Source organism: Arachis ipaensis, chromosome B1 (assembly GCF_059453495.1).
Source record: "Arachis ipaensis isolate K30076 ecotype BB chromosome B1, ASM5945349v1, whole genome shotgun sequence".
NCBI lineage: Eukaryota > Viridiplantae > Streptophyta > Magnoliopsida > Fabales > Fabaceae > Arachis > Arachis ipaensis.
In genome coordinates this window covers 28,378,467-28,400,620 of record NC_142436.1, presented here as the reverse complement: position 1 = coordinate 28,400,620, position 22,154 = coordinate 28,378,467, and the positions used below count along the sequence as shown (strand labels likewise).

General features: G+C 33.8%; 1 protein-coding gene across 1 annotated transcript; it reads right to left on the bottom strand.

Moving 5' to 3' along the window:
• Positions 1–16,515: 16,515 nt before the first annotated feature.
• On the bottom strand, positions 16,516–19,712 carry LOC107627989 (Thioredoxin superfamily protein). Its single transcript, XM_016330797.3, has 7 exons — positions 19,271–19,712; positions 18,273–18,319; positions 18,074–18,188; positions 17,402–17,446; positions 17,252–17,311; positions 16,914–17,015; positions 16,516–16,816 (listed from the first exon to the last, which is right to left on the bottom strand). The coding sequence occupies exons 1-7, from the start codon at positions 19,559–19,561 to the stop codon at positions 16,697–16,699; spliced, it is 780 nt and encodes a 259-aa protein (XP_016186283.1). The 5' UTR covers positions 19,562–19,712; the 3' UTR covers positions 16,516–16,696.
• Between the last annotated feature and the right edge of the window lie 2,442 nt (positions 19,713–22,154).

The window sequence follows — 22,154 nt, the reverse complement described above, 5'->3', positions numbered from 1 at the left end:
TCGAAAAAAATATAGAATAATTTCAGGATATTATGATAATTTGATGGTTTATGTAGAAAGTATTAAGATAATAGATCCTGAATTATTACTTCTGTGTTTTCGTTACCGGCTTAAAGATTCATATTCTAGAGAGATTTTCTGTAAAAATCCAAAATTTATGTTAAAAACTAAGTTTAGTGCAAGGCTGTGTGAAATGAATGAGGAAGAGAAAGAAACAAATCTGAAAATTCAAATCCAATCAGAATTGAATTTTCAAATAACAATAATTTAACAAATCAAGAAACAGAAAATCTAGATATACATTTGAAGCGTCCAAATCTGAAACCAACCAACCTAGATGCAAGAACCAAAGTAGTTGAGGAAGAACGTGACATCCACAGCGGTAGAACAACTTCGAGCAATAGTGGCGAGTGAAGCATAACCAACAACAGCGCTTGGGACGACGGTCGCAAAGGAAAAGGTGGAGGACTCAAGTCTATTGAAGCTTGAACCACCAAAGGTAAATGGGGTGCATAGATCACTACCAAAGCCACCTTGCTGGTATATGAATGCAGTGAGAAAGTGATCAATCACGGAGAGCCTCGTTGATGAAAGGCAGAGATTTATTCCGTCGCATCTTCCTGATTATGGCTAAGGCATCACCACTCATGGCATCTGCCTTCCCTTGGTATTCTAAAGAGGATACTCAAACTGTGAAGAAACAGGAAGATGTGGTAGTTTTAGGCATAAATATGATCAGAATGTGGTTGAGGTGTGGTGTGGAGGGTGGTTGCTGGTGTTTAATGGAAACATCAATCCCAACCAAAAACTTTGTTAAATTGGTGGAAAAGAAGAGTTGATGCTCTCCTGTTCTATATTAGGTCTTCTTTGAAATTGGATAGTCAGGAGAAATCCAATGAATTTTATCAATATTTGGATGCTATCTACTAAGCACAATTAGATTTAGCAATTGAAAGACAACAATTATATTGGGTTTTTGCTGAAGAAATTCACTTTAAGCAATGGGATTCTAGTGGAATATTTATATAGTTTTTAACGAAGTAGATTAACTTTTACTTGTACAATAATTAGGATTTATTTTGATTAAAACAATAGAATTATTGTATATTCTTTTCACATCTTTGAAGAAGATTGTCGTTAAGGAGAATATAATGTAAAGGGTAAAATTGAGCCCAATAGCTCAATTAGATCATTCTCATCTGTAATAGAATTTAGAGTAAAGGACATTTTCGTCCCTGACCTTTTTTTTTCGCGGACATTTTCGTCTTCAAGCAATGGAAAATAAATTAAAGCCCCTGACCCCTGAAAAATGTGGACATTTATGTCCTTCCGTTGAATTCAGCTGTTTGCACTGGACGGAGAAGGTTAAGCTGGCAGAGGTGGCGCTGAGGTGGCACGTAACGGAGGCCAGGTGGCATGGAGCATTTCGTAATAGGACATATAAGTCCCTGGAGACGAAAACGATGCCGTTTTGTATCCTCTCCCATTCTTTCAAATTTCTCTACCCTTTTCTTCTTCCTTCATCCTTCTTCCCTTCCATTCTTCTTCCTCAGCCCTGCCTCCATCACCGCTGCACAGCCGTGCCTCCGTCAGCCACCATCAATACCGACGACCTCCTCCTTCCTCTCTTTTCGCGTCTTCTTCCATTTCTCACTCCTTTACTCCCATTAGTCTCTCTCTCTTCTCACCCTCCTTCCAAGGTGAGATATATGAGGGCGAAGAAACAGAATCTGGAGAGATATACGAGGGTGAAGATGATGATATAGATGATGAGGATGGAGATGAAGTTTTTGTTGAATGAATACACAACATGGAATCGGAATAAACCCTTGGAAGGGATGACTTAGGGGCTTTGACAATCTCCTTCATATGAGAAGAGGAAACTTTACGCCTTAAGGCACTCCAACTACTCTCTCTTGCAGGAAGATGGGTTTCATGTTCATTCTCTGATGATGGAAATGGTGGCACAAAACCTCTAACAATAGCTTTTTGGAAAACTTCATAATCGACATCATAGGAGCCCACTTTCTTCTCACCAGGCTGAACCTTAGCACTTGATTTGAAACTTTCTATTTTACTATAAGATTTATCCATCAAAGGCAAGAACCTGAAGAATACTTCCCAGAAGTTAGCAGGTTCATGAGCTTCCCTTGCAGGACTAAGAGGTAGGACTAAGAAGAACTGCATGCACCCTCTTCTGGCACTGCAACAACTGGCAAGCAAACCCCATATTCGGATCGGCAATACCCCTTGCAGCCTTCACCAACTGAAAAGGTCAAAAACATTCCATGTGAATCTCATTGAAATTTTCACTCCCCATCAGAAGAAAAGCAACATCCCAAAGGTCAATTTCAACGGTTTTCTCACAAAACAAACAAAAACAACATGGAACAAAGGAAAAAAGAGTTCACCTTTTACAATTATGCAAATTGAGGACCCTCAAGCATATGAAACCATTGACAATGACGTCGAGGTCGGAATCGGTGACGCTGGGATAAAACGACCGCGAAACGGACTGGGCAAGGTCCAATTCGAGCAAGCGCGTGAATCTATCAGCCATTCTCCGAAGCCTGTGTGGACCTGCACGCGCCGCAAGCTTTTTCCTTTCGGTGCTCTGCAATCGGAGCCACCTCTTACACACCAACCCGAAGATCTCCTTGTCCTTCTCGTTCTCCAGCTTCGCCAGGATCGAACGAAGCTCGTCGTCAGTGAGAGTGTCATTTATGCAGAGGTTCGAGGATCCCAATCCGACACTGTTCATTATTGTTCGTGCAGAGAAAAACCCTAACCCCTCGAAATTTGAGACTAATTTTTGCAGAAAGGCGGCGGCGCGGCGATAGTGGGTCGCCGAGAAGGTTGTCGCGGACAAACGGTGGGTGGAAGGAGGGTGAGAAGAGAGAGAGACTAATGGGAGTAAGGGAGTGAGAAAGGGAAGAAGACGCGAAAAGAGAGGAAGGAGGAGGTCGCCGGCGTTGATGGTGGCTGATGGAGGTGCGGTTGTGCGGCGGTGATGGAGGCAGGGTCGAGAAAGAAGAATGGAAGGGAAGAAGGACGAAGGAAGAAAAAAAGGGTAGAGAAATTTGAAAAAATGGGGGAGGATATAAAAACGGCGTCGTTTTCGTCTCCAGGGACTTATATGTCCTGTTACGAAATGCTCTATGCCACCTGGCCTCCGTTACGTGCCACCTCAGCGCCACCTCTGCCAGCTCAGCCTTTTCTGTCCAGTGCAAACGGCTGAATTCAACGGAAGGACATAAATGTCCACATTTTTCAGGGGTCAGGGGCTTTAATGTATTTTCCATTGCTTGAGGACGAAAATGTCTGCGAAAAAAAAAGGTCAGGGATGAAAATGTCCTTTACTCTAGAATTTATTATAAAGTATTGGCATAATTTGTTTTGTAATTCTTCCTTTTATAAAATTATGTTTTTTTTTTTAATTCTCTCTAATTTTATTAAGAGAAATGTTAGGAGATTATTAGAATTTATTAATTTTGACCATCACTTTTAGCCATTAATTCAATTCTTTTAGTTTAGTAATCTAACTTAGCCCACACTTTTAAATATTGATGGCTAATTGATGGTCAAAAATAATAAATTCTTGATAGCCTATTAGGATTAGTATTAGGCCTATAGGACAATTAAAGAAATATACTATAAATAGGAATATGGTGTAGTAGTATGATATGAATGATATAATTAGAAATTCTCTTTTCTCTCTTTGACCCTAATCCTAGGTATTTCTATTCTATTCTCTCTAAATTTTTATCTAATTTTCTATCTCTTGATACAATTTGTATCAAGTGATGCTTTCATTGAACCAATTTTCTATGTTTGATGGTACTGGAGATGAATACCATTGGCTTATTCTCATAGCACAGCTTTAAAATGCTCAACAAATTACAAAACACCAAAAATTTTTGGAGATAGAAAAATGTCTCAAAGACAAGGCTCTAACATGGTTCGGATTATGAAAGAAATGAAATCCAAATGCATACAGATTAATATTTGATATAACATTTATGTATCAGAATGTGCTAGATTCTCGTCCAAGACTATCATTGAAAATTTTTTGGAATACAATTCTAGATGTAGTTTTGAAAAAATTTCGTATGTATTTGGAGAAATATCAACCACAGCTAATGCAAACACCAGAATCATTAATAGACAATTGAAATCCAGAAATTCAAGTCAATTTAGAGTCAAATTTTAACTAACAATAACAATTCAACAAAGCTAGTAGCAAAAAATTCAATAATCACAGATATACAATTCTAAAATTTAGATTCAGAATCTGAAGATGCAAAATTAGAAAATATAACAACAAAATTTCTAAAATTCAAAATAAATCCAAAACACATAAAAGAAAAAACAACAGATCTGATTAAAACAGAAAAATCTAATTTCAATTTTAAATTTCAATCACAACAGCATAAAAAAGAATCAACAGAAATTACTGTTCCAACAAAGATTTCAAAATTCATATCTAAAAATACAATAAAAAATAATTCTAAATCTAAAAACTCACTTACGCTCAAAAACAAATGCAACAAAAAAATGCAAATCACAATGAAAGAGGAGAGGAAAATCGACGCATTCCTATTTGGCTAATTCCCTCTCTATTTGTCTCTTATTTGATTAATTTTTTTTCTATTCTATATTATTTTCCTTTCAGAAATCTTAAAATAAAATTTTTGGAACAAGCATAGGGAGTCATCAGAAAAAGTGAAACTAGATAGCAACTTATCTTAGGTAGTTACCACCACAGAAACCGCGTTAGGCGTTAATGCTATAGTGTATGCATGAGAAGAAAAAGGTCCCTTGTGCACTTTCTCTTTTCTAAGTGGCCAAGAATTTAAGACTCCCCTTTTGTTGAACCCAATGGCAAGTTTTTCTCTGTTTTCTTTACCCGACTACTCCCTTTACTTGACTTACCCTACGCCAAGATCATTGATTCATTTCCTCTCTCTGCCATTAGTGACTAATATTGCATGTCGATGTCGTACTGTTGGATGAGAATCTCGCAAATAGTTTCTTTTATTTTTTAAATTTAATTAATCCACTTTGCTATATGTACATCAGTTATTAAAATTCGTCACTAATATAAAATATATGTTAAAATATAAATACACATTTTTTTTCAAAGATAATAGGTTATATTTCATTAATTATTAAAAAATGAAATACAAAGATGTCCAAAAGCAGGACAGCATAATAAAAGGTGGGGATTTTCCAAAAACACTACACTGAAGGTATTCATCCGACGGTGCGTGGTCGAAAAACGAAGAAAAATCTTAAAGAAAAAAGAATGATAAATCCAATTGCATGCAACTAAGAGCTTGCCTCATGGAGATGACGACCTAAACTGGGAGTTCTTTGGATTTCACGGAGCAACTTGACAGAGCTTGCTAGAATGGCAGACAGCATAGAAGTAGAACCTTCAAAAATCAACTGGTTGCGAGCTTTCCAGCAGTTCCAGCAAATGATGGCAAGCAATTGAGGATTACGGTCAGCATTCTTCAACGGTTAAGTATCTCTGTTGATGCAGTCCACCATGTCCAAAAGTCGTTAAAACTCTGAGGGGGAAGACAGTCACGAAGATAACTCTGAGACCATACGTCTTTAATTCTAGAGCAATCGATTAAACAATGAGTGACTGTTTCCGTTGCTTCATGACAGCAGGGGCATATTGGTGATATAAATGGGATGCGGTGATGAATCTGAGCAAGCACCGGAAGTGGGCCATGTAGAGCTTTCCAGATAAATAGCTTAATTTTGTGAGGCAAGTTCAACTTCCATAGATCAATCCACGGCTTTTTCTGCTGCATATAATTAGGGCAAAGCTCCAGAGGCGGATGGTAAAATAAATAGCCAATTCTGTAACCTGAAGCTGTATCATATTGCTTGGATTTGTTCAAATCCCATTGCAATTTGTCTCTACCCTGCTGAATTTTAACTGACAAAATCCTGTTTGCAACGTTTTTGGGAAATAATTCTTGAATGAGATTCTGATTCCAATTCCTATCTTCAGTAATTAGATCTTTAACTCTTGGAACCAACTCAGAAATAGCCTGTCTATTTGGCATGTCAGAAATCATTAAAGGATACGGAGGAGGCAACCAAGGATCCTCAAAGGTTCGGATATTCTCACCAGTACCCACAGCCCAATTAAGACCTTTTTCAACAATCTTTCGGCCTTCCAGTATGCTCCTCCATCCCCAAGAAGGTAAGACTCCAATTTCTGCCGTTATAGCATTACCATTGCTAAAGTATTTACCTCTTAATATTTTGGATAATAATCCACTTTGCTATATGTACATCAGAATCAGTTATTAAAATCAGTCACTAATATAAAATATATGTTAAAATATAAATACACATTGAAAATAAATTAAAATACATATATATTTTATACACAAATAAATTAATAATTGATTTTAGTAACTAACTAGTATTTTTGCCCGTAATAACATTACGAGAATATAAATCTTTTAAAATTATATTGGTTTTATCCTGACATTATAGATTATAGCAAAAAAGATTTATAGAATTGAATTACTTTTATAAAAAGGTCGTAGGAGACAAAGGTTCCCGTCAACTAAAAACGCCAAGATCTCCATAGATAAAAAAAAATAAACAATAAACTTTTTAGTTTTTATTTTTATATGAAAGAGTTTAATTTTTTATTAATAATTAATTTTAACATTCATTATCTAAAACTTAAAAGAATTTAATGTGTATATTTTTATATTTTAATTAGGTGTTAAGTTTGTTATACAAATAAAAATACTTAATTTTTATACTTGTTTAATTAGGGGAACTTTTACTCTGTTAATTTAAATTTTTTTATTATCACTTAACGTTTGTTTCAGTTTAAAACAATTTAATAAATATAAACTTTTTATTTTATTTAATCGAGAAAACGATAAAATTTCTTAAGAGTTACGGCAGATTTTTCTGAAACTTTTGTTCTTTTAAGCCTAAATAAAGCAGAAAAGTATAAATAAAAAAATAATACGCAAATATGATCTCACAATTCACATTTCATCCAAATTGTAGTTTGACACAGGCGACCAAGGGGACAGCCCAAGCCTAAGCTAGTTTACTGATAGGCCTGCTGCGAAGACTTTGCTGGATTTTCTTTCACCAAGAAAGAAATGCCCTAAGATACTCATTGAAAGCTAAAAATTCAATAGCTTGTTGCCTTTTAATTTATTAATTAAAGCCTACCTTGTCTTTAATTCATTCACATTCCCTGTACTCTCTATTGCTGGAAGATAGGGAACATAAATTAATTAAAGTAAACAATTGCCTAAATAATATAATATCTTTTAAATTAAATAAATTATTAAAAAAATCAAAATTATCATATTTTTCAAAAATGAAATTAAATATGCATATTTTATTTATTTTTTTTATACATAAATGGCACTAGGATAATATGAAGTACCATAGATTAATATATAAATCGTAATATCCTGCTACGTTTCAAAATTTCAAACTCTTATGTACATAAATTATGTTAAGGTATGATAGTTCAAGAAATACATAATCGTAGCAAGCTGTAGCGATTTATGTGGGAATCGCAAAACAAACCAACTTGTGACGATTATGTGCATTTTGGGACGCCAAATATCTTAGCACAATTTATGTAGAAGCAATAAACGATTTATATACGAGATGTTGAGTACAAAGTATTTGAGTCAGATCATATTTAAATATCATGGAAAGTGTACATGTGTACAGTTTAGAAATTGATGCATCTAGTTTATTCAAGTAACTCTAAGACAAAGAAAGAGCTGTTAGGAAGTTAGAAGGTACGATGGGAAGCACACATGCTTGGGCTTGGCTACATAGTATTACAGGCATCTTGATCACCACGTGATCTCTAAATATTTTGCACGCAGAATGCAACCATATTGAATATGGTTCAAATCAAGCTACAAAAAAGGCTAACTATCTAAATAAAAGGCAATCACACATATTTTTAGAGATTAGAAATAGTCTTATAACTTGCTTCCAAGATAGGTCATAGGAGTTTAGATGTACATGTCTATTAGTACATCTCTGCTAGCAACATGGTCAATGAGTCACCGATGTTCTTCCATTGAATGTTTTAGACATTTTCGTTGTGTAATGAGGCTTTCAAGTATTATATGTCGTTGATTAGCATTGGTGCTTGGTGGTACTAATTTGTATGATAAGTAAGTAGGCATCTTATACAAAAAAAAAAAAAAAAAAAAACAGTGTTTATAACAAAAAAAACAAAAACTTGTTATAAAAAATTTGAATTTACGAAAAAAATTTGTAACAAAAAAAATTGTAAAAGAATTATTGCAGTATATTCCATTAAAAAAAGTTTTTTAACAAAAAAATAAAATTGTTATAATATAAAATAATATTTTGTAACAAATTTTTTTAATATAAAAATTAAAATTTGTTATAAAAGTGATAACAAATTTTATTTTATTTTATGAGATGGTTTTTTTTGTAATAATATAATTTTTTTATACAAAATTTTGTTATAAAATATAATTCGATTTTGTAACCGTTTTTATTTCTTTAATTACAAAAGCACAATATTTATTTTGTAATAATTTTTTTAATAGTATAAATTACACACATAATTTGTTAAATTATATTATTTTTTAATTAATTGATATATTAACTAATTTATTGAGCAAGTCAATATTTATATAATATATAATAACATAGATAATTCAAACATCTTTTATTTAACTAAGATTATTTTAAAGCAAAATAGCATTAAAGTTAGTTCTACAAGTTCAACCACAATACAAAAGTTAGATATAAATTAGTGTCTTCATGAATTAAAATATTCTTGAATCTTGTAACTAGTATGGTATTATAATTTTGACACTCCTGTAAATATGAAAAATTAAATAAAAAATTAGAAATATAAAATAACACTCATTACCATTATAACATCAACTATCTACCAATCAATCACTCAATTTAACATCAAGGTAAATCTAAATATCAAAAATTTTATCATATATTAGCATGATTCTAAAGACAATATCAAATAGTCGAAGTATATATAAATTTGATAAAAAATAAACAAAAAAACAAAACAAATCCAGGAGATTCTCATCATTAAGCACTCCACAATTATCATATTATGAAAAAATGAGTAGCAATTATAAATTACAATATAGTTTTGAGTTCTTTTGATGTTTTGGTATTATTATTTAATACTAACAATTAAATTAAAGATGATTTAATAACTCAAATAAAAGCTTCATAAAAATTGAATTGAATTGAATTAAGAAAAAATTGACAAATACATAAATCATATATGATTCAAAGTGACCCTGCTCTCTTAAATGTCAAATTGTAGGAGATTTTCATTGGAAGCAAGACAAGTATCTTTCAATAAGCTAGAAGAGATTCTTGCACCCATTAACAAATTATAGGCATGATAAATTCCAATCATCTCTAAGATATAAAAAGGATATTTTCCAGACTCATATTTGGTTCCCAATCATTGCAGATAAATAAATATAATGTAGTGCGGTAATCTCATTTGATTTAAAGCAAAATTAGTAATTCAATTTGGGAAAATTTCACAAATGACAATAACTTGCATGTAAATATAAAACTTAAATCCTAAATCAATGAATCATAAACCCTAACTACTTAAATTAGAATGTCAGAATGCTATTTTATGTTAAAATGTTAAAACAACAACATTATTTACTTTTTAAATGAAGCAAAATTGATGAACACATCAGCGGCAGAATAAGCAGCACAAGTTGATTCAATGCTGCAATAGAATAAAACTAAAAGAGAAAATAAAACAACAAAATTAAAATAATTCTACTTACTAATTATATAAATATGCCGAAAAAAATTGAAACTAAACAATTAGAACCAAAATCATAACCAAGAACAAATTCAAAAAGAAAGACCTAAGAAAGTAACAATAAAAAATACCAAAAATTCAAAAGACTTAAAATAACACTCCCAAAAATCAAAACTATAAAAAAATCCCAAAAATTCATACGCACCATCTTAGTTGGTGAGGGTTGCAACGAAGTATATGAAATCACAAACCCTATTTTTTCGAGGATTTTTTCGAGTAGAAAAATGTATTTTTATGCGAAAAAATGCGTAAGGATGCATATTAGAAATTTAACCGGTAGTACCGACTTAGACTGTCTAGTACTGTGAGTGAAAAAATAACTTATAAGTCAGAGAAATTAAGAAAATAGAATTGATGATTTGGGAAAGAAAAAAATAATTAAAATACGAATTAAAATATAATCTTAAAGGTTTTGACTCAAAGTTGAACTAACGGGCTAAATCGAGTGGACTGGGTCCACTTGGACCCAAGCCCATACTATATAAACTCTATTTAAGTACAACACAAATACATTTCTCCCTTTTTGAAGAGAGAGACACGGATTAGAGGAAGAGAGAAAAGGAGAACACAAACCCTAACCCCTTTGATCTTCAAAGCTCCATAACTTTTGATCTGAAACTCTGATTGACAAGCCATTTACGGTCACACAAAGCTCTTGTCAAGCTCTACAATTTCATATAAAAAAATTCGGTAAGCCTCTTCCTCACCAATTTCCAGTTTTGATTTTAGTGTGAAAATTACATTTTTGGCTTGTATGTTCATGGAGCTTAGTGATTCTTGTATTTAGGAAAAACTCTAGCTTGAGTTCTAGCTATATATCATCACTAATTTTAGTGGATAAAAGTAAGAGCTTATTTTTCCATTTGTTTATGAAGTTTTATGAAACTCTAGAGTTTGAGTATTGTGTATACTATGTAAAATTAGTGTAGATTGGGTACTTGAGATATTGAAGTGAGTATTTGTGGTGTTTGAATTTGGCGGAGGTAAATTTAGAACTTGGACTTGGTGGACTTCAAGTTTGAAAGTTTGGTATTGACGTCATTAAGGTACGGTTTAAGTTTCATTTAAATGCCGTATAATGTAATATGAAATTCTATGCTAGATACCCTCCAAGAATAAGCTTGAATTGTGTATTTGGTTGGAATTGTTGTGTGTAGTTGATGTGATGTTGAAATTATTGAATTCGACGGTGAATTTTACATTTATGAGTTATATATTGAATGGATGGATATTGGGCCGGAGGCTGTGAGTTTGGGGTGGAGGCTGAAAAAGGTAAGAATGGTAAGCTGGTTAATGTATTGTATGATGATGCATGAGTTTGAATGAGAATTTTGATATTGAGTATGTGGAATTTTGGTAATTGTATGTTAGAATAGTGGAATTGAGAATTTGAGATGTGAAGTGGTTTGGGATCATTTGGTTGAGTTAAAACTATTTTGGCTTGTGAACTTTTGGAAAAGTTGATAAATTCTATTTTTTGTTAAAATTGATTTTTGACCAAATTTGGTAGGCCGTAACTTGGTCCTCGGAGTTGAAAATTTTATGAAACTAGATTTTTATGAAAATTTATTTATTGATCTTTCCAACAGTTCAAGAATGGTTGAAAAATAAATTTTGTGGAAAAAGTTATGAAGGTTTGAAATTTGAGCTGAAAAACTGGTTTCTGGAGCATATAAGCTTTTTCCATTCTGATATGTCATGCGTAAGCGGAACCCATCGTGCGTACGTGACATTGTCAAAATTACGCTCATGCGTATGCTGCGCATGTTATGCGTATGCGCGCGAGCTCTCTATCCAAATTTCTCGTGTACGCGAAGGTGGTCCGCGTACGCGACTATGCCAATTTTCACACTCATGTGTACGTATGAGACATGCGTATCATTCGTACGCATGACCACCTAGTTTTGCAAAACTTGAATTTTTTAGTTTTCAACCATTCTTTTAGCCTTTTAAACTTCTATAAACCCCAATAAGAGTTTAAAGCCGGTGTAATAGAGAATAGAAAAGTTAAGAATAAAATTGTGGGTTGCATTAGTGAATTGAGAATGAATGATTGAACATGTATGATGAGAAGGGTTATGGTAATCAGGGATGACGGATGGTGGAGATCGATTACGATTGAGTATGATGAGAATGATGATGATAATGTGCAAAATGAATCATGGGTTTAAGTTATTGATAATTGGTGAATGATGGCGGATTGGGGAGGTTGAGAATTCCCTCCAAGTTGTATGTTATATACGTAAGTGAAGATTTTGATAAGATGATGATTGAGAAGTGTGACGGGCAGTATATCCCAGGATGAATAGGAAAGTTGGAATTGAGGATTTCTCTTCTTGTGCTAGGTTTTGAAATGAGTATAAACATGTGGAGAGAGTGATATTGATAATGAAGGAGATTGAGGAGTGAGAAATTGGATTAATAATGAGGGTATTATGAGTAGCAAACTAATTGAATATGAAATTGACTAAGGAGATGAATGAATGAGCGAGTTGAGGTAGAGGATTCCCTCTCTCGTGTTGTGGTATGAATAAAGAGATACAGGCTTTTCTGCCTGCAAGGTGTACAAGGCACTGACCCTACGAGACAAATAATGAGTTTAGAAAGAGATACAGGTTTTCTGCCTGTGAGGTATACAGCGCACATACCCTGTGAGAGATACAGGCTGATCTGCCTACGAGATAAGAAAAGTGATGGTAAAATTGTAAATGGTTATACGATGATATGAAAGGGTACTAACCCTACGAAAGATACAGGCTTGTGAGTCTACGAGATGTACAGAGTATTAACTCTACGAGGTGTATAGAGCACTTAACTCTGTGAGATTTCATCTATTTGCGAGGTGTACAGGGCACTCACCCTGCAAGGCTATGCTATATAGCGAGTAGACAGCAGAGAAGACAATGTCCGGGTTAGCTACTGGATGTGTTGGGTTCTAGCAAGTAACCGACACGTGAGTTCATGGCCAGTAGGACAGACATGCACCATTTGCATATGTTTTATTTGTTTGGGTTTGCTTAATTATAATAGTTTGCCTAATTGAATATGTTACATGATTATATGTTAATTGATTTACTTGAATCTACTTGTGTATTACTTGTTTGCATTGCTTATGATTGCATAACTGAGAGGTCTATCATGCTGGTGTTGGTTGATGCTGAGGGCTATTCTTGTTGAGAGGAAATGATGAAAAGATTGAATAATAAAGATAAATACTGAATGAGATGATTTGAGCTCTCTGGATAGATGCAGTAGAGTGATTCTACTTGCTCCAGGTGGAGATTTTATGTGTTCATATAGAATCACTGAGTTCAAAATATCTGAGGGTTGTTCCGGTCAAAGTGGAGAGTTGTGGAAATAAAGAGGAAATTGAATTAGAGTAAAATGCCCTAGGACAGTTACCTAATTACGAATTAGTGAGAACTTAGGATGGATATGATGAAGTATGGAGTATAGGATTGCTTAGTGAATTCCTGTTGCCTTATGCAGTATCTATTTGGCATTTTACCGTACTGAGAACCCATGAGTTGGGGGTTCTCATTCTGTATATATTTCTTGTTTTTCAAATGTAGGTCATGGTGCTTAGCAGTGAGCTGTGATTCTTTTAGGAGACGGCGAAGTTTTCTGGATTCATGTTTTTACCTTTTGTTTAGAATCTCTTCTTTTTTATTTTGAAAAATTTATATGTATGTATTCTTCATTTTGAAAACTCGCCTATAGAGTTATCGATGTATATTTGGGAGAGATAGAAAATGATGTTGTCAATTGATTTTTATTTCTATAATCTTAGTCGATCTAAATTTCGCAGGTCGTGACTAGTGGCTATTATAATTATGTATATATATCTTGTATTTATTCTTTTCTTTCCTTAATATTTTATTTTATTTCTTCTTTCCGAATGTGCTTTGTTCTTTTCATCGATATGTGAGTGTTTTCGTTTGCAATTTTTCTTTTACTCATTTTCAAACTTCTCGTTTAATAATTCATTTCAAGTATATATGTATTACAAATTCACCTTAAGTCATACCACCTTATCATCATTGACTTATGACTCGAGTATAAGGATTTGAATATTAAGGTGTTACAAATATCGTAATCTTTAAAAAAATAATTTATATTTAAATTTAAAATAAATGTTGAAATTGATCACCTAAATTTTAGGTGTGACAAATTTTCATTAACAATAAAGCTCTACATCCAAGTAAAATACTTAACCAAGTCTAACCAAGTTGTTATAACAACTTTTCAAATCAGGTGCCTCCTTCTCCTTATCCGTTTCTGTCTCCTTCTCCTTCTCCTTCTTCCAAATTTGCGCACGCAGGTTCTTCTTCTTCCCTTCTCCTTCTTCTTCTCCAATGTTGCGTCTTTTTCTTTTTCTTTCCCTTTTTTGTTATCGTCATCACCAATAATACTAATGTTTTGTAACATCTTTATTAGTTCCGATTTTCTCTGATGCTATCACTAAATAATTTCAATTCATTTCTTAGTTTATTGTGTAATTGAGGTTCACTTGATGCTGCTGATAAATATTGACTAAATTTTCTATTCTTTAAGTAATTTCGGTTCATTTCTTAGTTTAATTGAAGTTTATTTGAATCCAAAAATGAATTCAATATGTTTTTGTTAATGATTGAGTCTTTTTAACTGTTTTTTCAAATTTGAACTAATTTCGATTCATTTGTGTGCTAATTGAGGTTCACTTGCTGCTGTTGATTAGTATTGACCAATTTTTTTAGCAAAGAAGAATGAAATTATTTATTATCATTTTATTCAGTGGCATTAGATTCCACTTCATTCCATTCAATTTGTTAAGTTTTGAACAAGCAGTCAAAAAGACTCAATCATCAACAAAAACACATTGAATTTATTTCTGGATCTAAATGAACCTCAAATAAACTAATAAATGAACCGAAATTACTTAAGAAATAAAAAACTTAGTCATAACTTAACATCATCATCAACTAAACCTCAATTAACATACAAATGAACCGAAATTAGTTCAATTTGAGTAAACAGTCAAAAAGACTCAATCATCAACAAAAGCACATACAATTTATTTCTAAATCCAAATGAACCTCAATTAAACTAAGAAATGAACCAAAATGACTTAAGAAATAAAAAATTTGATCAATACTTATCACCAGCATCAATTGAAGTTTAATTAATTCACAAATGAACCGAAATTAGTTCAATTTTAAATAAGCAGTCAAAAAGACTCAATTATCAATAAAAACACATCGAATTCATTTCTGGATCTAAATGAACCTCAATTAAAAGGAGGAAAAAAAACGCAGCAACAATAGCAATAATAAAAGAATGATGATTGAGAGAAAACATACGAAGAAAAAGAAGGAACGCGAAAAAGAAGGAGGAGGATGGCGAAGAAGAAGAAAGAAGAACACAAAGAAGAAGAAAAAAGAATGCGAAGACGAAAAAAGAGAAAAACGAAGAAGAAGAAGGAAGAATATGGAGAAGAAAGAACACGAAGACGAAGACGAAGAAGCTTTATTGAAACGTATATGTATACACGCGGGTGTAATAAAAGTGATTTTTGTTAAATTTGAGTCTGCTTAATAGGACTTGGATACAAAAATATTTAGATGTGTAATTGAACTGTTTCATTAGATCAAACTGACTCTCCCATATCTAATATATGCCACGTTTGTCTCTTAGTACTTTTTTTTTTTCTCTTCAAGCGATCTGACCTATATTAATCTCCACTAACTACAAAAATAATGGCGTTTCATTGTATCCTGAATAGAACCTGCCGATCCATATTGAAATGATCAAATGATATGAGAACATAAAATGGCTTAAAAATCAATTTCATTCAATTAAAATTTGATAGATTAATTTGACTGTGTAGTCATATGTGCAATTTAAAAAATCAATTTAAATATTTCCTCATTTACTCTAACTGTATGTTTGAAACATAATAGTATTGGAATTGATTTGATTTTAAAATTATATTCTTTGTTTAGAATGGATAAAAAAAATATGAATTTAGTTTATTTGGATATACAATATAGCTAAATTTAATTTTTTTTTCATAAAATTTTGTTGGAATTAAAATGAATTGATGTATTAAAAATACAAAAAAAAAAAAAAATCAATTTTATCCTTTAGTTATTAACATAAAGGATAAGAATTTGGAGTAAGAAAAAAATAGAGGTTAGGCGTCAAACGCCTAATCGATCTTGGCCAATTGTGGGCTAATTCCAACAGACATGACAATCTAAACTTACCAAATCAAGTCTTATGTTTCTCTAAACTCTTTTGAGAGTAAGAGCTACATACTTAACTTGGCCAATCAAAATAGACTTTTGGCTATTTTAACTATCGTAGGTTATTAACCTTGTCAAAATTAGTGACGAAAACGGATCCAGACATCATAAAGCTACTCTTGAAATAGTAATTATAGCTATAATCAAATTTTAGTGGTGGAGATGATTGAGCCAACTTTTAATTCGACCGTTTTTTTATTTTGGTTTATTTTTATTTTTGTTTTCTAAAAAAGCTGTTTTTTTAGAATGTCAATTCGAGCAGACAATAATCCAAAGAATAATTGGATCAAATTACATCATCCCAACACTTAAGTAACAATATAGGTCGACTAAGTTAGACTAGTTAAATTTCTGAGCATAAAATACTATCTATAATCCCAAGGTTTTGTGATGAATATATACAACAATATCTATCTACAATCAGACTTATAATACATCATATTCATAGCGTACAAAGTATGTTGTCATCTATAGGATTGATATGAACCTAAGTCAACTTACAGATTTGAATTTCATATATATTACAGCTTTAGGCAATAGGATTGCGACAACATACTTCAAAAATATCATCTAAGGGGGCATGATCGCCTGTACCTTCGTCTTTTCTCGCATATAATAGCTCCTTCCCTTTGAACACAAACATCCCTCCCTAAGAGAATGAAAATTGATGAGTTTAGAAAATAATGCAGTGAAGATTATTGAGTTTGTTTCAGTCCTGTGCTGCTAGACAAAATTATATATCAAACCTGCTGCAACACACCACTTCTATCATCTGGTGTGGCTTCTATCGTATAGTTCTTTGTAGCACTCCGCAAAGCATCAAATCTAGATTTTGATAACACCTTTGCCTGTATATATCAATTTCTTCGTTGAAACATAATAACAAACAGCATGCAATCGATCTCACTCATAACCATGGTTTCAAATTGCGGTCCGCAACTGCAATGCAGCCCCAATATTACTGTTTTGGTGCTCACATGCAATTTTCGTTAATTTTTGGCATCATAGCGCAACTACAACCACGAATGGAACCGCAATTTAAAACCATGGATATGACTACAGAAAAGTCAGTGGTTAAGCTTACACTGGCAGGGTTAAAGAATGTACGACCAAAACCATAATATAGGTCCAAAACATTATATGCCTGAAAGAAAGAAGAACTGATTAACATACATATGTAATAGAAGATGAGATTTAGTAGGTGAATATACCACGTTCTACCGATATATGTTACCTTGCGGTCAGGATCTGCATAAAGACAATCCACTGGAAATGGTAACTTAACATACAAAAATATCAAGTCAAACAGAACATGTCAGTTTTGACATCAAGAGGCCAAAAAATGTGCATGGAAAAACAGATATGGAACAATAACAGGAATCCTTCAAAATTCAGATATATTAGAGTATTGAGATCCACATGCTACTCCTAGGCCTGATCAAGATAAAACCAATTAACATTGCTATCCTATAAATTTGCAATTGAAATGGTTGTTTTAAGGTTTTCAATCCGAAAATATTTGACCAAATAATTGAAAATAAGTTTGATAAGCGTGACAATTACCATCTATAAACCCTTATGAAAATTACCATCTATTTTTACCAACATAATCAAACCCTCAAGGTTGTCCCTCACAACATAACCAAAAAAGAGCAAAAAAGAAAAGAGTAATGGTTCAATTTAGTTCCTAAAAAATTGTAAGCATGATTCACTTTAGTCCTTAATTTTTTGAAGTATCACTCTAGTCCTAAAATTATATTTCGTAGGTTGTTTTATCCCTGAAGTTGCATTCCACATGTCATTGTCCCTAAAATACCTAAAAAGTGTACCTTCAAAACTATATTGATACTTTTGAAACTTCAGAGACTAAGATAAACACATATACAAAGCAAGAGAAAGAAATTACTCGCTCAGCAAGCATGCGGGCTTTACTGGGGCCACCAACTCCAACTGCAATTAGTTTAACACCAGCTGAATCAAACCTAGCTTTGGCTTCTTTCAAGGCTGAAGCTAATTCCCAACTTGGAACAAGATCAAACAAAGCATAATTAGAAGAACTATTCTTCAAAAAACTCTTCAATGGTGACCGAAAGAATATCAGTTACCAGCAAGGGCATCCAAAGTGCCTCAATAGGGCCACCACAGCTATGCCCTGTGAAAATCAATACCAGTATTCAATTAATCCTGGTTGTTTCCGATATTCGGAGAGAAATAATCACATTCCCCCCCCCCCCCTCAGAACACTTTTTTACTTTAAACCCAAAACAAATTAATCTAAACAGGCATATATATTGTCCGAAGAAAGAATCTGAGCTGCATTTTAGCCTAACAGTCAGTTAAAAGAGGCTATCAAACCGGGGAAAAAAACAAATTAACTATTGATCACTCTGAGATTTTTTACAGCAGTTTAATTTGAAAGATACACGTGCTATCAATTTAACTATTGTAAGATTTTTGACATTATTAATAAGTTTATGACAGGAAAAATACATGATGTAATTTTGTTCATAAAAGTTGCATTTAATATGTATTTAATCATTCATTTTCCATAAACTTATTAATTTATTCTTTCAAGGACCAAAATTATATCATATTTATCTTTCTGGTAGAACTAAACTGGTATAAGAAAGAGATATCATGCATTTCTTTCAAGAACTAAATTAATGTTAAAAATCTTTCAACGACTAAATTAACATGAAGTTTTGAGAAGATTTATAGTTAGTTAGTTTAGTAACAGGGAAAAAAATGATGATTTGTTTTAAGAAGGGTTAAGCAATATTATACTAATTCAATCTCGAGAAACACCGTTAGCTATAAAAAGATGCATCTCCAATTTCTCTCTGAACCAAAGATGGGATTAACTTGGGTTAATAACAATTGGCTTTGCTAATTTTTCTCGTTAATCCATGTTCTCTCAGGCAACAAAATCAATTAACATGTACAAGAACAAGAAACACTGCGATAGGTACACTTTAGTCTCTACTATCTTGCAATTGAAAATGTAAAATAACTAACTAACAAACTTGTAATTACTAATGATGGTTATAACATAATTTCTCTAATTAAGTTACTAGTGTATAAAGAAGATAGAAGGTTTCATTACCTGGTTTTGATCCCAAAGGTCTTTGAAGGCAACAGGGTCGCCGGCGGCGGTGAAAATGGTTACGTCGGCGAGTTCCTCGGCTACAGTGGGAGTGTACTGCGAGGTGGAAGCTCTGGTAGAAAGGTGGTGTCTTCTGGTGAGGACAAATGGGCCGGTTGGGCTTGGGCCCGTCAATTTGGAGGAAGTAAGAAGCATAAGGGAAGGGGCGTGAGAAGATGGGGGTGAGATTGAGGGGAGAGATGGTTTGAGAGATTGAAGGGTTGGGGTGGATGGAAGGAACGATAACGCCATCGAGTGAAGATGAAGCGTAGGTCTTAGGGATGCGAGTTGAGACTTGAGAGTGAATGGGCGTGCAGAGTCCAAAGGGGCAGAGCCAGGGAATTTTCCGTGGCGAGAGAAGCCAAATAAGTCGGATGAAGCTCAAAAAAATCAGAAAACAAGTAATAGCCTCCTGTGTTTTTTTTTGTTTTTTCTGCACAACCACTCATCAGTTCCATAAAAATAAAGTTAAAGAGTTGGGTTAAATATTTTTTTTTGTTAAGGATCTCGTAGTTTTTTTGAGGTAATTGTCAGACCATCTATAGTAGAGAACTCATCCCAATTTTTATTTATGGTCCACATAAAAATAACTTCACATCAGTTTTTGCGTCATAAATAGTAAATAAGAACTCAAAGCATCTCTCTCTTCTCCATTAGAAGGAACTAACTTTAGTCTCTATTGTGATTTCACTTAATTAATTAATTAAAATACTTAAAATTAATATAATTATTTTTTCAATAATATTATTTAAATTTATAAATTTAAAAATAATTTATTATTAAAATATATTAATATTAAAAAAATTCATATATAATAATAAATACACAATATATAATTCGAAATTACACTAATTTGTAAAATTACTTATTACAAAGAAAAATATAAATAATTAATATAAATTATTAATTAAATAAAAATTTAATTATTTAATCTAATTAATTATTATAATTATTAATACATTAATTATGATTTAATTATTTAATTAATTATTATTTAAATTATTAATATAAATTATTAATTAAATAAAGATATAATTATTTAGTTTTATAATAACTTGCCAAGTGGCAAGTTATTATTGGACAATATAAGTCCCTATTTAGAAGGACTCACTCTCCTAAAAAACTGTGCAGGAACTCCTTCTTTCATCTCTCCAACGGTAAGTTCCTACTCCTGTCAGAAATAGGGTCTCAACTTAGAAAAAAATACTGTATAATTTTCCTGAACTCATGCAAACAGTGAATCTAAGAAACTATTTTAGGATTAACTAGAAGAAACACAAAAAGAATGGGAGAGCGAAAGAGAGCGAGAGAGGGATGGGGAAACACCGGGAAGGGTAGCTTTAGGTTTTTTGCGCGACATGAAAAGGATCCCAGGGTTTGGAATCGGGAGGAGTACGTTCGTTTGGAACGGGATTCCTTCAGCATCTTTGTGGACAGATTACCAGAGGATATTTCAAAAAAGAAATTGTTTGGGCTATTTTCATGGACAGGAAGGATTAACAACATCTATCTCTCAAGGAAGCTGCGAAATGGGATGATCTATCTATTCGCATTCATACGATATACTACGAAGGGAGGAGCACTGAGAGCAATTGCAGAAATGAACCGCATGCAGTTAAGGGGGAAGGAGATTTTTGTAGGGGAGGCTAAGTACAGAAGAGAGGATTCTAAGGGAGGGAGGTCAGTGGATGTTGCCGTTGCACGGAGAGGTACAGTTGCGGTGGTGGTTGATCGAGGGATCGAGCACCATCAGGAGGGAGTTCGTGCCAACGATAGGAAATGCGTAGGTGGAATCACTCCAGCTACGACCATGGTTCCGGGGAAGGATGTGACGAAAGTGGGAGTGAAGGGTCTGGAGGTCTCTGTGGCTACGACTAATATGAACTGGCTGCAGAGGAGTGTTATTGGGAGTACCACGAGAGAAATTGACTTCCGATTGTTGAACAATTTAGCCTGGAAGGCCTGGCCTCACGTTGTTAAAATTTGTAACGTAGGAAAATACAAGGCCTTGTTGATTTTTGATACAACCGAGAGTGCGGAAGAAGCGTTGGGGCTTTACGAGGATAGCCTCCTGCAGTTTTTTCAGAGTGTGTGCCTTTGGAATGAGCAGGAACGGTATGATATGAGAAGAGTGTGGATTGAGTGTTATGGAGTTCCGCTACATGTTTGGACGGAGGATACATTCCGTGCGATTGGTGGCCAGTGGGGTGAGGTGGTTGTTTGTGAGGACGAAACAAACTCTGTCACGTCGTTCTGGGTTGGCCAGGTGCTGATTGATACATGTAGGTTTGATGCTATCCATGAAAGGCTCTGCTTATCTGTAGGGTCGTCTGGCTTCAATGTGTGTGTCAAGGAGATGGGAAGCGGTTCGCATGGCTATGCAGGTGGCGTGACGCAAGTTGTTGTGGACGGGCATGAGGGAAACGTTGAGAGTAACGCTGGTGGTCCTCCAAGTCCCATGCAGCGGAAGGGTTGGCACACGACGGCTGAGATGGTCGCCTTGACGAATAGGATGGAAGAAAGACCGGAGGGCAGAGTCGTAATTACTCCCGAGATATTGAACGAATGGAGTAACTGTTTTTCGAATTCAAAAATAACAACGGCAACGGATACAGATTTGTCTCCCAAAGAGGGAAGGGCTGACCATGCAGTAGTTACGCCAGAAAGAACTCAATCATGGGATTATGATGGATATCGGGTGGTTGCGGGTGAGGTTACAAGCAGGTTTAGGGTGGGTTTGAATGCTAGAAGGGTCAGAGACATGAGACCTAGCTTCAGGGCCCAATTGGAGTTGTCTAAGGAATTTGAAGGCGAATTGGGCCTTACTAACCAAGGCCCACACGCT